Source organism: Parathielavia appendiculata (genome assembly GCF_033297405.1).
Source record: "Parathielavia appendiculata strain CBS 731.68 unplaced genomic scaffold N657scaffold_18, whole genome shotgun sequence".
Classification (NCBI taxonomy): Eukaryota; Fungi; Ascomycota; class Sordariomycetes; order Sordariales; family Chaetomiaceae; genus Parathielavia; species Parathielavia appendiculata.
The window spans coordinates 239,004-254,616 of NW_026944237.1; the positions used below are offsets into that span (position 1 = coordinate 239,004).

General features: G+C 56.3%; 6 protein-coding genes across 6 annotated transcripts; 3 read left to right on the plus strand and 3 right to left on the minus strand.

Annotated features, from left to right (window-relative positions):
• Positions 1-1,896: 1,896 nt before the first annotated feature.
• On the plus strand, positions 1,897-3,914 carry N657DRAFT_683838 (ankyrin; the record flags this gene model as incomplete). The annotated part of the gene is made up of 3 exons (XM_062796613.1): positions 1,897-2,030; positions 2,088-2,314; positions 2,374-3,914. The coding sequence occupies 3 exons, from the start codon at positions 1,897-1,899 to the stop codon at positions 3,912-3,914; spliced, it is 1,902 nt and encodes a 633-aa protein (XP_062644034.1).
• Positions 3,915-3,999: 85 nt separating this feature from the next.
• On the plus strand, positions 4,000-4,602 carry N657DRAFT_649331 (uncharacterized protein). Its single transcript, XM_062793698.1, has one exon. The coding sequence runs from the start codon at positions 4,350-4,352 to the stop codon at positions 4,545-4,547; it is 198 nt and encodes a 65-aa protein (XP_062644035.1). The 5' UTR covers positions 4,000-4,349; the 3' UTR covers positions 4,548-4,602.
• A 467-nt stretch (positions 4,603-5,069) lies between these two features.
• Positions 5,070-6,448, plus strand: N657DRAFT_603259 (lipase 5; the record flags this gene model as incomplete). Its single annotated transcript, XM_062790142.1, has 2 exons — positions 5,070-6,126; positions 6,201-6,448. Coding segments are annotated over exons 1-2 (1,236 nt in total), but the record flags the coding sequence as incomplete, so codon positions are not given.
• Positions 6,449-7,697: 1,249 nt separating this feature from the next.
• N657DRAFT_580258 (glycoside hydrolase family 16 protein) lies at positions 7,698-9,208 on the minus strand (the record flags this gene model as incomplete). The annotated part of the gene is made up of 3 exons (XM_062789446.1): positions 7,698-8,497; positions 8,561-8,998; positions 9,088-9,208. 3 exons carry the CDS (start codon positions 9,206-9,208, stop codon positions 7,698-7,700), a joined length of 1,359 nt encoding a protein of 452 aa, XP_062644037.1.
• Positions 9,209-11,326: 2,118 nt separating this feature from the next.
• On the minus strand, positions 11,327-11,996 carry N657DRAFT_580265 (uncharacterized protein; the record flags this gene model as incomplete). The annotated part of the gene is made up of 3 exons (XM_062789447.1): positions 11,327-11,452; positions 11,510-11,590; positions 11,643-11,996. The coding sequence occupies 3 exons, from the start codon at positions 11,994-11,996 to the stop codon at positions 11,327-11,329; spliced, it is 561 nt and encodes a 186-aa protein (XP_062644038.1).
• A 1,506-nt stretch (positions 11,997-13,502) lies between these two features.
• On the minus strand, positions 13,503-14,352 carry N657DRAFT_165263 (uncharacterized protein). The gene is made up of 2 exons (XM_062786046.1): positions 14,055-14,352; positions 13,503-13,931 (listed from the first exon to the last, which is right to left on the minus strand). Exons 1-2 carry the CDS (start codon positions 14,218-14,220, stop codon positions 13,624-13,626), a joined length of 474 nt encoding a protein of 157 aa, XP_062644039.1. The 5' UTR covers positions 14,221-14,352; the 3' UTR covers positions 13,503-13,623.
• Between the last annotated feature and the right edge of the window lie 1,261 nt (positions 14,353-15,613).

Genomic DNA, 15,613 nt, shown 5'->3' on the forward strand with positions numbered 1-15,613 from the left:
AGCCTGACAACTTCGAGATTACGTAGCTGCGGATTCGGCCGAGAGAACTTACTCCGCTGTGCTCTGGGGAAGGTTGAGCAATACGGGGGACAGCGGCGCGATGGCGATAGTTGCTTGGCAGTCCTGTCGGCCGAGTGAGAAGACGCAGTGTTTCCGTTTTTGACACTCCAAGACGGAAGATGCATGGAAGGCGGTTGGTGGGGCCCGTCCCGCCCCAAGCCGGCAAGTGGAGCCAGGGTTGTGGCCTTCAGTTGCCAAACCAGCAAGCTTCCTCAATGCTCAGCACGAACGTTCAGTCAACATGGAAATCGCGGACTACCATTGCGCAGCCATGGTCGACCTGATGCGCCTTCCTTCTAAGGCTGCAACTTCCATACTAGTACTGCGCAGAGGACCGACCCTTTGTAAACTTTGGCGATCGCACCTTTCTCAGCCCGAGTTTCACACGTCAACCATCAACCTTCTCTCCTTGCGAACGCCTGCGGTTCGTCCGCTGTCTGGTGATCATCCGGATGCCTTTCCGTTGCCCCCTCCCCACTGCAGCCTCGCCGGCTTGGGATTCTCTCCCGCCTGGCTCTTGTGAAAGCCGCTTGACGTCTACATGTTCGGTTTCCGATTGTGCCTTGGTCCTTGAGGCTCAGGGGCTTTTTGCCAACTCAGCCGTAAGGCAACCGCTGGATTGAACCCCGTGATGACCATGCAAGTCGGGCCACCAGCATCGATCCGTGGTTTAAAGAACAAAGACGGTTCGGGGAAGTGGTCCGCGCATTGCTCGAACCAACCGGACCTCTTCCGCCGCGTTTCACAACCTACCTCGCCCCGGTCCGCAATCAGCAACATGATGCTCCGTGGCCCCGGCGGATGAGCCGATAAGATCGGGACTTGCGCTGCGCAGATGTCCCGCGTGTTGAGCAGAATCTGTCCGGGCTACATGTCGCCGCTGATCGGATCGGCCCCCATCTCGGTCGATGAGCTCTCTTCCGATCAACAACCCGCTTGGCAATGAGGCTCATCTTGGGTGCGTGTAACCAAGAATAGTGATAGCCGGCTTCGTCAGCTTCCATAGACGCGGGGTCAATCAATCCCGCTCCTCATCCACCAAGAACAGACCCGCTCGACCGCCTGTCCTCCTCCTCTCGACCAAGGCGTCGCTGAGACCACAACTCCGTCCAGTCCCGTCGAGTTTCAACCTACCATCAGCACCGCGGAGCCTTCCCGCCAGCCCTCGGACGCTGTGCAACGCTTTCCATGGCCCCAGTTCTTCAAATGTCAACCTCGGCGGTGAGCGAACGGCTGCACAGGCGTTAACGGCCTGGTCGATGAACCACTGCTGCTCAGCACGCTTCCATGTGCACACGCCCCCATCGGCTCTCACAGCCCAATTCCCCGGCCTTGGCTCACCAGTTGAGTGTAACCAGACCCTAAATTCTCTCCCTCCTTGCTGATCTCCCAGTCTGAGTTCGCAAGCGGTGGTTCTCCATTTGCCCTCTCCTGGCGGAGCCGTTCCTCTCTGGCTGCCCCTCCCCCCGATTGGGCCATGCAGATCATGCCCCGTCAGAGCGGTTACAAGGCTGCCCAACTTCCCAAATTTCTGGAACTGATATCTCGGAAGCCATTTTCAGGCCGGCAGATACCCCAAGATCCGGGGAGGTGCCAGCCGCCATAGCCCAAGGGCAGATGTGCTGGCTCTCCGGTTTGCTTGATCAGAACTCTACGAGACTGAAGCACTACCCCTTGCGCGAGTGTGTCACTTGTCTATTTCTACCCAGACTGGAGACCCGGGAGTGGTCTGGCGGTTTCTCCCCTCTTCTCACATCACCTCTCTTATCTTGTTCTCGGACTTTGCCGAGCCTCTTTCGTTCGCGATCTAAGGGCCGTCCCCTTGACTTGACCGCCATGCTCCCTCGGCAAAGAAGTCCATTAGACTGGGCAGCTCACCGAAGTAGGATCGAGGATCTCTACTGGAATCACGGGGGAAAGCTCCCGGAGGTCATGAAGATCATGGCAGATGTCCATGGCTTCGTTGCAACGTACACTCTACCTGTCTCTTACAGATCGCCCAGTTTGTGGGCTGACCTCCATCTCAGCCAGAAGATGTACAAGAAGTATTTCAAAATTTGGGGCTTGGAAAAGAATCTCAAAACCCAGGAATCCATCTTTATGCTTAGCGTTGCCGAGCGACACCGGATGGCGAACAAGGAAACCGTCTTCACCCGACATGGCAAGCCTGTCGACCTTCGGAAGCTTTACCGGTTCAAGAGGCGACACAGGTTGGCTGGGGATGGAGGGATCGAGCAAGGGATCGGTCCACAGGGTATATACCGATTACTGGTCTGATGGTTAAGACGAGGGCTGACCTCGGTGTTTGGCCAGTGTCAACTCCCCCACACATCACGTATAGAGCCCCGGAGCCGAATCAGTGGACCAACTCGCTCCCGCCAATATCACCGCCCTGTCCCCAACCAAACACGAGCGAGGGAAATCAAGTTCCCATGGCGGACTCGCCTGTATCGTATGGCTTCGACAGCGAGAGGACGCCCCCGATCTCCGACATCCCGCGGCAGCATCCTATCTCTGTAGTCTGGCCATCTGACGAGACCTGTCGGAATGCCCAACGGCCGACGCGCACCGCTATGATCGCTCAGTTCATTCCGGACGCGCTCTCGGGGCCTCAGATGTCGATCCATCCACCCAGCTTCGCGCGACACGATCCAAGTCCCACGGTTGCTCAACTTCCCTGGGTCGATCCCACCGACCCTCCATCCCATGGCAGCCACTTCTCCGATGAAATTCCATATTGGTTTTCCGCTTCGGATTTACCGCACCATGCGGCTCAAATCTCGAGCAGCGGGTTTGGTGGTGAGGTCAACGTCTTCTCTGTTCATCACAGTCCCAACTTGAGCCAGGTGATGCTTGACATCAACACGTTGAGCTACCAAAGCCCGACCCATCCTCTCAACAGCAGCCCCGAGACGGCGGTGTACGCCGGCCTAGATCACAGCGCACTGAATGACGCTGTCGACAAGAATGACCTTGACAGGGTCAGGTCCATCTTAGCTAGCGGCGCGAATGCAAACTGCGCCGCACGCGGCGGTGTGACAGCCCTCCACACCGCGGCTGCCGCAGGCAACGTCAAGATAATCAAGCTCTTGCTGAACCATGGAGCCAGCCTAGACGCCTTGACGGACAAAAAGCAGACCATCCTCTTCTTCGCAGTTCGCGGCCCAGATTACTCGGGCCACAGCCACATGCCGGCCTATTCCCAACAAAACCATCCCAAAAACCCCGCCCGTACCGATGACGCCACAGTCCGCGCCATCGAAGCGCTATTCAACTCGCCGACCCGCTGGATCCACCGGCGGCGCAGCCTCGAAAAGGTCGACCAGCACGGCGTGTCGCCGCTCATGCTCGCAGCGGGCTACGGTTTCGAAAAGACGGTCACGATGCTCCTTGAGCGAGGCGCCCGCCCGGACGCGAGAGACCATGCCAACCACACCGCGCTCCGGTATGCCTCGCGGAATGGGCATCGCGGCCTGGTTCGCCTGCTGTTGCTGGCGGATCCGGCTGTGTCGGATTCGGGGGAGAGGGATCTGGCGCACCTTCTTAAGCTGGCTAGCAAGAATTTTGCGGTGCGCGCCCGCGCCATGGTGGATGATGATCGTCGTGTAGTTGGGGGGGGGAAGGAGGATAGGCTGGTCGGGTGTTGGTGGGATGGCGATAGTGATGAGTATGCTGCCTCGTCTGTCTCGGACCTCATCGCTGTGGAGATGGTGCGCTTGTGCGGGGAGATGGGCGTGGTGGATGGCTTGCTCCGGCTGGCGGCGCTGAGGAGGAAGAGGAGTGTTGTTGAGATGCTAGTGGGTGCGATGAGACGACTTGATGTGGAGGCTTCATATAAGCGGAGTACCTCTTGATGTTTGCGGTTGGGAGGAACACATTAGGATGATGATTTAGCTTCGCATGGGCCAGCTCGCCCGCCTGGTATTGGGAGGCTGGTAACGGGTTTTGAAGGTTCAGGGTTACGAACAATGTGCCATGAGGAGGACAAGAGATGGTTGGGGTATCGTTTTTTGAAACTGTTGCCTTGCCATGGAACGTGAGCCGAAAGCGACGGTTCCGGAGCAAGGTAATAATTCTTGTCTCCATCATGACCCAGAGCATCTGCTGACACTGTGTTCCGGATAGATGCCAGGACACTCCTTGGGGAGGCAACAGCATCTCTCAAGACATGCTCTGGCGGGTAGTATACTCTTTTGGGAGGACGGAGATTCTGAGATGGGGACTTGACTCGGAGGGCTACCGTTCTAGAAGAGCATGTCGTTTCGGTAAGGCATCTTTATGAACACCATATGCCACACGAGACGCTGCAAGACTACGAAGCGGCATTGGGTCCTGAGGAGGTTGACAGCTACCTTCCGGCGAAGTATGCAATGAGGAATCTTGCCAGCCACTGCACAAAGCAGGGGAGGCTGCCAGAGGCCAGGCGGTTGCTGGCGTGCTGCCAGGCTGGCCTAGAAATCGTGTCTGGCGCTCATCATGAGATGTAAACGAGTGTAGCCCGGGACTTGCAGGTGCTGGGATAGCAATCACGATTGTTCTTGACTGACTTCCCAGCTCCGTTTGCAGAATTAGTGAACCGTCCTTGTGTCAATGATGCCGACCAGGAACCAGACCAAACAGCGCAGACAAACGACCATAAGAGCGCCATGAATCGTTCGCTGAGGATCAAGGGAGGTGTATTACTAACCCAACAAGGCCAATATCAAGTCGGATCAATATTAAGTAGCATTTCTGATACACCTGACGTCGGAATTTGTTTTCGAAGGAAGCGAATCCCTGGAGTGTGGCAGCAGGTGGATTACAAACACGGCACACCTCAGCTAGAAAACTGCTCAAAAGCTCTCATAATTATCTCGAGGCTCGCTTGTCTGGTGTATTGGAATAGGTGGTAACGGCCATATCGGAGAACCATGGGCCATCTCAGAAAAGGAGCATGGGGACTCCTTTATTTAAGGTCCAGCCTGTGTACTACGAGTCCCAACTGTCTTGTTCTTTACGTTTTGGTCTCACCTAAATCCTAGCTCCAATCCACCTCCCTATTGTAAATACGCTACAGTTTCGGAGTGCCTGCTCCTTAGATGGAACTACTCAGCATGGCTTTTTCGTTCCGAACCTTTGCCATCCTGGCAGCAATGCTATCGACCGTCCTGGGGGCACCGCAACTCCCACCCAGCCAAGACCCGTGGTATTCGGCAACCCCTGGATTCGAGAGACATGCCCCCGGTGCGATCCTCCGCGTCCGCAAGGCACACAGCAACATCACGCTCCTGGTAAACAACACGGCGGGGGCCTACCAACTTCTCTTCCGGTCGACCGACGCCCGCTACAAGGCGTCGTGGGCCGTGACGACTGTCTTCCTCCCGCTCCTCCCGGCCAAGCAGACCACCTTGGTCTCGTACCAGATCCCCTACAACACCCCCGACGTCGACCAGAGCCCGAGTTATGGCTTGTCGACCCTCCACGGCGAGAACATCATGTCCAACGTGCGGGCGGGGCTCGACCGTGGCTGGGCCGTGAGCGTGCCGGACTTTGAAGGTCCGCTCGCGGCGTTTAGCGCGGGCATCCAGGCGGGCCACGCCGTGCTCGACGCGGTTCGAGCCGTTCTGTCCTTTGACAAGTTCGCCAGCAACAAGGGCAAGGGCGAGGCCCGCTACGCGCTCTGGGGATACTCGGGCGGTGCGCTAGCGAGCACTTTCGCGGCCGAGCGGCAAGCGTCGTACGCGCCAGAGCTGAGCTTCGCCGGGGCAGCCCTGGGCGGCGTGCCGTCCAACTTCACGCAGATCGTCTACAACGTCACGGGCACCCCCTACGCGGCCATCGTGCCGTATGTCCTCCTTGGCGTGACGGCCCAGTACCCGGAGGCGAGGGAGTTTTTGATCAGGCAGCTCCGCGAGGACGGGCCGTATAACAGAACCACATTCCTCGCTGCTCTGCGCACCACGCCGGCCGAGGCGGTCGCCATGTTCATGGGCCATGACATCTTCGAGTACTTCACCAATGGGGACGACATCCTCAAGGCGGCTGAGATGGTGCGCGTGTTGGGGGATAACTGGCACATGGGATACCGTAAGTGATCTCCTTCGCCGCTGTGTTAGCACCGAGTGATGACAGACGGCGCATTTTTGCTCTGTTTTCTCTAGATGGCATTCCGCAAATGCCACTCTTCGTGTACAAGGCCGTCATGGACGAGCTCACCAGCATCGCCACGACGGACGACCACGTCGACCGCATCTGCCGCGTAGGGGCCAATGTCCTCTACCAGCGAAACTTGGTCGGGGCTCACGAGAGCGAGTACGTGAACGGCGGCGTCAGGGCGTTGGGTTGGCTTGAACTGGTGCTCAGTGGGACTCGGCCGGAGCCCGGGTCGGGATGTAAGGTTGAGAACGTGCGTCATTAGGGTTGTGAAAACGTCAGGTGTACGGATATAGGTAGGTACTGTATTTACCACAAGGTACCTTAGGTAGGTCCTAGCCAAACCATCCGCAAATGTGTACAAGGCAAGCTGGATACGCAGAACACAGCAAGCCTTTCGCATCACAAGACCAGCTTGCCTCTCTCTGTGTCACCTTCATGGATACCAACCTCCACAGCTTCTCAGTCTTGGTGTAGTACATGCATACCTTACTCGGGTCTGTCGCACTAGTTACAGTGAACGTGCTTCCATCCGAATTCGTACTCCTAACTCAGGTACACTAGTAGTAGTGGGCACCTTGCAGAAGCACTAAAAACGGCTTTCCGCCTCGCATCTCTCACAAGCTTACCAAAGAAGCCAATGGCTCGATGGTGACTGCAGGTCGATGATCCTTGCTTTCGGAGAGGCACCACTGGCAGTTCGATCCGTGTAAAATCACACCTGGTGGTTTCCGTAGCCGATGGACCTCCTTTGCCAGTTTCAACCCGGCTAGGGGCAGCTGGTCGGTGAGCTTTAAGAGATCGAACGGCTCAAATAGAGAGAGTGAACATTGCCTACCATCGCGGTCCTGGTCGGTAAGCCAGAAATTCCACAAATGCAAGAGACGTGGTCGACAGCCAAAGCCATCACAAAAACTAAACAGCCCCACCCCCCTTTCCGCTTTCCCCAGTCAGGGTCCAGTCGTCGGCAGGCTGGTAACCCGCGACCGAGAACACGAAATAGAACGCAGACAACAAACCAAGAAAGCACCAGCAGCAATATCATCTCTAGAAAACGACACCTCTACGAAATCATCGAGAGTCTTGCAGCACAGTTTCTGATCACGGCACCCCGACTGGCGCCCTCCACCTTTTCACCAGTCCATACACGTACACAAGGTAGACATCAAACCCGCGCGTATATACGGCTCGTCGAGTGGTATCAACATCAATACAGGAAGAAGAGAGAAATACAAACAAAGCAGTAAGTGAATAGGCAGATAAATGGCTCGCCCTGTCCAAGCCCAAAGTAGGTCGCATGCGTTCAAGACAGTCGGATATTCATCCCATGCCCCTTCTTCGCCCTCTATCTCCGTCCATATCCCTTCACCGGGACAGGCATACCAACCCCCCACAGATCGAACCAGATGAGACCAGATGAGACGGATTAGGTTGCAAGAGATCCCATCGAAAGCAACACCGTAACATGCGTGAGCCGACTTCGGCCGTAGTTCACGTGTGTTCTGTCACAGCAAAAGCAGTCCCGCGAACCCCACCACCACAGCAAACGCGCTGGCCCCGAGCCCCCGCTCCACATCGCGAGCCCCCGCGTTGGAGTTGCTGGTGCCGCTTTGGCCGCACGACTGGACAAACCCGGACGTGGCACAAGCCAGCGAGTCGCCGGTGCTGGAACCGCCGCTGCTGCCACCGGTGCCGCTGCCGGAGTCTGATCCCGAATCATCCGAGTTCTCATCGCCGGGAACCTGGTTTGGGGGCGCCGAGCCGCCGCCAGGAATGTACGCGACCGAGGAGGACGACGCCGAGGCGCTGCCTGACGTGGTGCTGTCGCCCTTGTCCATGTCGGTACCCGTGCCGAGGAGGCTCTTGAGCACGGTCGGTTTATCGCTGTCGACGACCGTGTCGTTGGTGGCCGAGATGTCGTTGTAGTAGTACGACACACCCTTGTTGGTGCCGGGCGCCTTGTCCGTCTTGTAGCACTCGACCGTGACCTCCTTGAACGTGGCAAAGTAGTAGCCGTAGTCTTGAATCTCGTCCGAGTTCCAGTCGATCTTGCCGCCCGCCCAGTCGATGGTGCCCTTGGCGTTGGTCTCGAGGCCACCGGGCCAGAGCGAGATCTGCACCCGCGCCGGCGTTTGGGGGTACGCCCACTGATTGGACGTCTCGTTCCACGTATCGGACCTCTTCTGCGTCCGGCCGAGCTTGCCGTCAATGAGCCACCTGATCTCGTCGGGCGTCCACTGGATCTCGTACTCGTGGAACTCGTCGTACGTGTTACCGTCTACCGTGAGGTTGCCGGTGTGTGTGTCTTGAGCAGTAATCAGTACCCAAATGTGCGGCCACAAGACGGTCACAAACTGAAGACACTTACAATCGGGAATGCCCTGGAAGTAGTAGTTGGTCTGGGCAGTGTGAAGGTCCACGCCCACCCACTCGTAGTCAATCTCGTCCTTGACATCACTGAACAGGATAAAGGCCGTCACCACACCGGCGCCCCTGGACGTCTTTAGCGTCGCCTTGACATTGCCATACCACATGTACGTCGTCGTAGCCAACACGGTGCCGACCGATTTGGGCGGCATGGTAAGCAGGACGTTGCCGTCGTAGAGGAGCGGCTCGCCCTGGCCCACCCAGTCCGCCGTCTCCGGGTCACCCAGATACTCGCTGATGTCCTTGTACCGGTCGAGCGAGTCCATCTTGTACGTCTTGTCCTTGCACACCGGAGCGGGCACGCACGAGTCGAGGGAGAAGGACATACGCGGGTCGCAGCCGCCGAGGCAGAAAGCGCCGACGCCACATTGGCCGTACTCTGCATGTTCCCCGAAGTCAGTCGCGTGGTCTTTCTTCACAGTGCAAGACTGGAAGGCATGGTATGCCCGCGATCCGAGATCTACTCACGAGAACAGCAGGGTGCCTCCTCGGGGCATTTCTTCTCTAACGAGCAGGTAGGGATGTCGGCGGCCAGGACGGTGGTCGCGCCGAGCAGGGCAGCACCCAGCGGGAGGAGAGATCGAACCATGGTGCTCTTATGACCGGGCGCGCGGGATATGTCTCGGTGAAATCAAAGTCTCGGGAGAAGCGACGACGTTCGCGAGGCTCCGATATATCGTCAGTCGTGAGCCACCTTTCCGGTTGCGTGTTCTCCAACTGTCCTAAATGCGGCGTGTTGGAATGCAGGGCCGAGGGAAGTCGGTGCCAGGCAACCCTAACAAAACCCAGGGTCCTCAAGCGCCTGATAAGCGCGTAAAATGGTAGGGTGCGAAGTAGGCGTAGAGAATGGTTCGATCGGGGGCGGATGTTTCGTGGGACGTTGAACGATCGGACCGTGAATTTCTTGGTGGAGAGCAGTGAGATCGCGTTTCACCGACGATTCTCAAATGAAACGAATGGACAAGCGACCTTTCCGGGCCCCTCTGTGCGAAGCGAACGATCCCCAACGGCTGGCACGGCGCTGGATGGAGGTAAAACGAGAGTGAGTGGGCTCCTGAAGGTCCCGTCGCCGAATGGTTGGAGGTGGAAAAGGGGGAGAAGAGCGCGAAGTTCAATCTTAGCAGCTGGGGCTCTCGGCTTGGTTCATCTCCGCAGTTTCCACTCCCAGAACGGCAGCTACGCTGGACGATCCAATTCAAGGTGGCTAAAAGTCAAGTTGCACGCCACCCAGAGAGTGGAGACATTTCCTGCATCCCCTCGTGTTGGGTCAGACATGCAGAGCCGTTGGCCTCATCCTCGATTCCTGCCATCAGGGGATTGATGATTGGGCGAATACATCAATAAGGTAACTAGCAACCAGGGATCAACTGGGATGTTAGCAGCATACACAAGTGTATACAACAACATCACTGCACTGTTCAAGAGCAAGCGGACATCAAGATCGATCCATTTCCCAAGTCTCTGCCATTATGGATGCCAAGTCCTCATTCACGACGAACTTCAGGCTTCCCCAGACCGTTTCCAGGCCCCTGCAGACGCTGTGGAGCCACTGCAGATAACCGCTATGTCCGTTTCCAGAAACGTCACACCACAGCTGATTGGGCAGGCGGTTATCACCATCTTCCATCGTTTTCTCTGCTGGTGCTCACTTGACCAACATTTGTCTCGTGTTGTTAGCATCGCGATCAAGATTTTCACTGAGCTCCAATATAAGCGATAAGGACTGCCGTTCACATGCACCAGGATATGACTCTGTCGGCCATCTAGTGTAAATGTACACACCCACACCACTTAATACCATACCAACATATAACCTCTACTTTATTTTCGGATATTCTCGGCAGACTGGCATCTAAGATACAGTACACAGCAGCCTTGAGCAAACAATATACGCTGTGGGAGCGTTCATCGCTACTAGACTAGATAAGTCCCACTGCACCTTGATGGTCTGTGAATTTGATAGACCGTCAGATAAAATGACCCATTCACCTTATCAATCACTTTGCCGAAGCATGCCTACTCCCGCTGCGCTAACTTGCTCTGCGTGCTCTTGAGGCCAATCAACATGAAAAGACAACTAACTTCCGGATAGTGGCAGCAAATGATGCTTACGAGACGATTATGATGAAAAACAGGCCCAGACAATCTCCGTAAAAGAAATGACCACCACCATCCGACATCTTTTCCTCGTTGCACCACGCCTGGCTACCAAGTCCTGGCAGCCCAGTATAAGCAGGTGCACTTACGTCCAAGTGACCTCGCTGGTGACCTCTAATGTCCCAGGGGGTAGAACGACATTGACCAAATATGCCTTCGGTCAAGCCCCGTGGCATCGACTTTCTTCGAACCGAGACTCCAACAAGCCAAACCAAGAGTGGGAATAGCCATGGACAGAAACACTGTCAAGGGACGAGATGGAAGAAGAGACAATAAATGGCAAGCATAAAGAGGCCGCTAATGAACCAGATAATCATGAAATACATGACCAACTTTCTCCGTGTGGGGAGCTCCGGTTGTCCCCAAATCTCGCTGGACTGCAGGAGGCCGACAAATGTGGGTAGGGAGGAAGACAGCTCCTCCGCCAGAGCCTAATCGCATTCAGGGGTTGAGGCGATCAAAGTGTGCATCATCTGCCTTTCTGCGGGGGAAACAGATCTACAAAACTGTCAGCTTCTGTCCCGGGTCCTTCGGATCACGAACTGCACCATCACTCACCAGGAAAATGCTCCTTGGCATACTGCTCACAGGCCTTCGCAGGCTTTCCAACCTTCTGCCCGATTGTCTTCCACTTGTTGTTCTCGTACTCCTTGATGGCTGAGAACAAGGCCGCTTTCTAAATGGACAGTCAGCTTTGACATGCTGTAACAGAGAACAACAGGGTGATATGTACTTCGTCCTCAGCGAATTCAGCATAATGCATGTCCTTGTACCAGTGCTTCTTCACACTCCCCTCTGTTCGCGATGGAAAGGTCTGTATCATATTAGCTCCTAGCATACCTCGTACCATCATCGACGGCGCATACCTTGGCAATCTCGGCCCAGCTGTGGCCCGCATCACGCATCTGTTTCAGCCGAAGCTCCTCAGCCGGCGTCCAAGGCGTATTTGTCCGACTCTTCTTAGCGGGAGGCGGCGCCGGAGTGTCGTCGGCCGGAGCGGGCTGCGCCGGTGCAGCAGCCGGCTGAGTTGGAGCGGGGCCCGGAGCGCCAGCGGAGGCAGGCTGCTGCTGCGACTGCTGCTGCGGAGGATGCGGCCCATGTGGCGCATGCTGTGGGTGGTGCGGCGGGGGCTGCTGCTGCTGCGATTGCTGCGGCTGTTGTTGTGGTTGCTGCTGCTGCTGCTGCGTAGCTGAAGGCTGCGCGGCCTGAGGGGCCGCCATGGGCGCAGGCTGCCCAGCTTGCTGTTGCTGCTGCTGTTGGCCAGGCTGGGACCCCGTCATGTGCTGGGATGTATGCTGAGGCTGGTGTTGAGAAGCGTGCTGAGCATGCGGAGGGGGATGTTGCTGGGCAAGCTGAGGGGGGTGTTGGGGTGCATGCTGAGCGGCGTGCTGCGGAACGTGCTGCGGAGCGTGAGCCGGAGTATGCTGAGGTTGGTGTTGTGGAGCATGTTGCGGCGCGTGCTGGGGAGCATGGGCTGGAGGATGAGCACCTGGAGCGGGTCGCTTCCGCCTTCCCGACTGCGCGGGTGCCGGTGCCGGGGCCTGCGGCTGCTGGGGCGGTGGAGCCTGGCCCTGTTGGGCATGAGGCTGCACGGGCTGGGCCACATGGTGTTGCGCGTGCTGCGCATGCTGCTGCTGCTGCTGATGCGGGTGCTGTGGCTGCTGTGGCTGCTGCGATGTCTGGGGTGGCTGGGTGGGGTATGCTCGATAGTCCACCGACTGCTGCTGCTGGTCGCGCCGAGTCAGGTCGGGCTGTTGCGGAGCAGCAGCATAAGGCGATTGACTGTACCATCCGGCATGGTTAGCGAATGTGTTCGGCGACGGCGACGGATGGTGTTGTTGCTGCTGGTGCTGCTGGTGGAGTTGCAACGCCGGCATCGATGTCGTCTGCAGCGGACGCCATGACTGAACCGTGTTTGCTGTCCGCTGCTTCTTCATCACAGACGGGGGAGAGGTCTGTTGGGAGAGCTCCCCGGGCGCAAAGCAACAGACCAGGATCGGACAGCGAAACCCAAAGGGAAGGGAGAGCTCGGAATAAAGGGCAGACGGGCGTTCTCAGGGCCCAAGTCACAATTGGGGAAATGTAATGACGCTCAGTTATTTCGCCCGAGCATTCCCCACGTCGTAGATCTACTCTGCTCCCAAGTGTACACGTACAGGACAATGCACCGGGAGAAAGTACATCGAGTACGCAAATCGGGGAGGGTTGGGTTGGAGAGGGGGCACGGTCAGGTGTCTTGGGGGCCGTGCCAGGATACCGAGAGATACAAAGGGACGAGGTAACTCACTGAAGTTCATTGGAGTGGCTGGTGGAGTTAGAGTAGAGGTACTCCGGCATAGGTGTAATCGTCCACTGATGCATGATCTAGCTCGTGTCATAGCGGTCAGCGGTCTGCAGAGAAGGACAATTGCAATGAGATGAAGCGTCGTGAAAGTTCCCTGAAGATAAACAACCAAACCCCAACGGGCTGGTGCGTGCTCATAGGGCTTCAAAGGGAGAAGCTGCCCTGTCCTGTCGATTGACATGATTCTTAGGTCGGCTGCGAGGTTTGCTTGGTACACGGTACCATCATCCTTTCAGCCGTGTGCAGAGACCAGATTGACCAGTTTTGGTGAGCGGTTTTGCTGTGCAGCGAGCAGTGTAGCGTGTCTCATGCAGCACACGTCGAGTCCATCATAAGATGGCCCGAGGGTCTCGAAAATTTGAGATGAAGAGGAACTGGCACTTACGGATGAATGGGCTTGTTCAAGAATCGCGCAAGCGCATACAACGACACGACTCTTCAAGGTTGAGGGAAGCTGGAAGGTACCTGCGAGTGACAAGCGGACAGGCGACTTAGGATGTAGTTCAAGACATGCGAGCAGAAGTACCTCGAACTGGTGGAAGTATCAGGAATGGGGGGTTGGGGCTGGGTGGAGAAAACCTTGAGAAAGATGTCTGTGACCTCAGAGCGCGGTTGCAAGCTTTTCTGGGTGGATTGGGTTTGTGCCAAGAGTATAGTGGGGTGGTGACTTCCCGCTTGAAAGTTTTTGTCACTGGACCAGTGTCCCGTCGCAAGCCACACCTGCGTCGGAATCGCCGGCCCGGCAGCTCTCGCATCGGGCCGTCACTGAAACTGGCTCGAGCATTGTTGGCGGCCGATGCCCACTGCGGCTCTGTTTGAAGCACGTCGAACTGAGTCAGTAGTAATGTCCTGGCTACCCATTATAATTGAATGGCCTTCTTCTCAAGCTGCGCGGATCTATACAGCAGGTTGTCAGACAACGGTAAGCTCATACCTGGCTCCAGATTGGCGCTAGCGTTTGTGCTTGTGATTGCTCTCGCAGAGATTGGACCGCTGCAAGCACGATGACGGGGAGGCGTCACTTGTGTGCACGTATCCGTACCCTTCGCCAATGACGATTCGTGACTGGTGTCCTCTGCTGGTAACGGCCGTGGGATCATGCTTAAATCACCATACTGTAACAGAAAACACCATCCCGCAAGATGCAAGCAGCAATTGGTTACTGCCTTTGCTCATGAAGAGGTAGGTAAAGTACGATTGATCGTATTGTATAATACCAAATGGTAAGCGACAGCCTCGGTTGCTTGAGGAAAGGTCTCGTGTGGGGCGAAGCGAGCTGCCCCTTCCGCCTAGACTCGTGCAATTACGCATTACGGTATCGGCCGGTTGTTTCAGACTATGTCGATTTGGGTCCCACACCGGCGGTAATCGAGAAGCACAGACCACAGACCTCGACCTGGAGCCCGAAAAGGGGGGGCCGAGCGTCAATTCCTTGACATTCACATCTTACACGGCAAGATTTTACGCGTGGAATTGTTCATGAGGAGCTCTGCAGATCAAGACATTGTAACACACGGTACGCCTGTACGAATGGACGTGGCAGAAGGGCGGCCCCAGAGCAGGTCAACAACAATCACCGACGGCAGAGAGCTTGGCGGTTGGTGACAACCGACAGGACAAACACGCGGCTTAAACGGCCATTCGTCCGTATGACAGGTAAAGGCAAACACAATCAAGGTTGAGTACGCCATTCGCGAGTGATTCGAGCGGGCTTACAGTGTTGAGTGAAATGCGAAAGAAATAACAAGGGCACAGCACAACGCCGGGGCCGACAGAAACGATGTTACAAGTCTCACAAGATTCCGAGAGTTTGGCGTAGCGAGGCTGCAACCCCATGAAATCACCCATTACGCAGCTGGGTGTATTTGCAGCATCCCGTCCGATGATGGGCTCCGGCAGTCGAAATGGTATTATTACCTGTCATCAACTCGGGGTCCGGAGACACACACCGGGGTAGTAATGAAGATGTGAGTGAGGTACAATACAATACTGTACCAATGCAAATATGCAGTACGAGGATGCTCACCGCCGGCAACAGATATGATTGCAGATGCCAACAAACCCCATAAATAACCATGTCATCTCAAATGCTGTCAGATGGACATGCCCTCCAGCTATGAGATTGAACGAACGCGCATCTGATGGTCCGGTCGATCCCGAAACGGAAAAGCAAGTGACGCGATCTGCCTGTCATGTCCAACAACGATCCTTACCTCCGGACAATTCGGACTTGGCTGCTCTGGACTTTAAGACAACAATGCGTAGATAGCCGATGATCAGGAGCCGAGTACACAATTCAACTGCCTGAGAATCCGCGATTGTTACAAAGAGAACTTAGAGAGCCACTTTGGGGTCCCCTCATGACACAATCCGATCTGACCCCGGCTTGATACTCGAGACAGTTGACGCTTGGCTTGCACGTTCGGGCCGTACCTGTCCAATGTCCCACAACGCCTTCATCAATACTTTCCCATCATATATCGGGTCCCCGCA

Bases quoted from the DNA above. Each gene is read 5' to 3' on its own strand.
- N657DRAFT_649331 (XM_062793698.1), top strand. From the start codon at position 4,350: ATGCCACACGAGACGCTGCAAGACTACGAAGCGGCATTGGGTCCTGAG.
- N657DRAFT_165263 (XM_062786046.1), bottom strand. From the start codon at position 14,220: ATGATCCCACGGCCGTTACCAGCAGAGGACACCAGTCACGAATCGTCA. The intron at 13,932-14,054 runs GTATGAGCTTAC...TGCTTCAAACAG, and splicing joins TAGCGCCAATCTGGAGCCAG to AGCCGCAGTGGGCATCGGCC.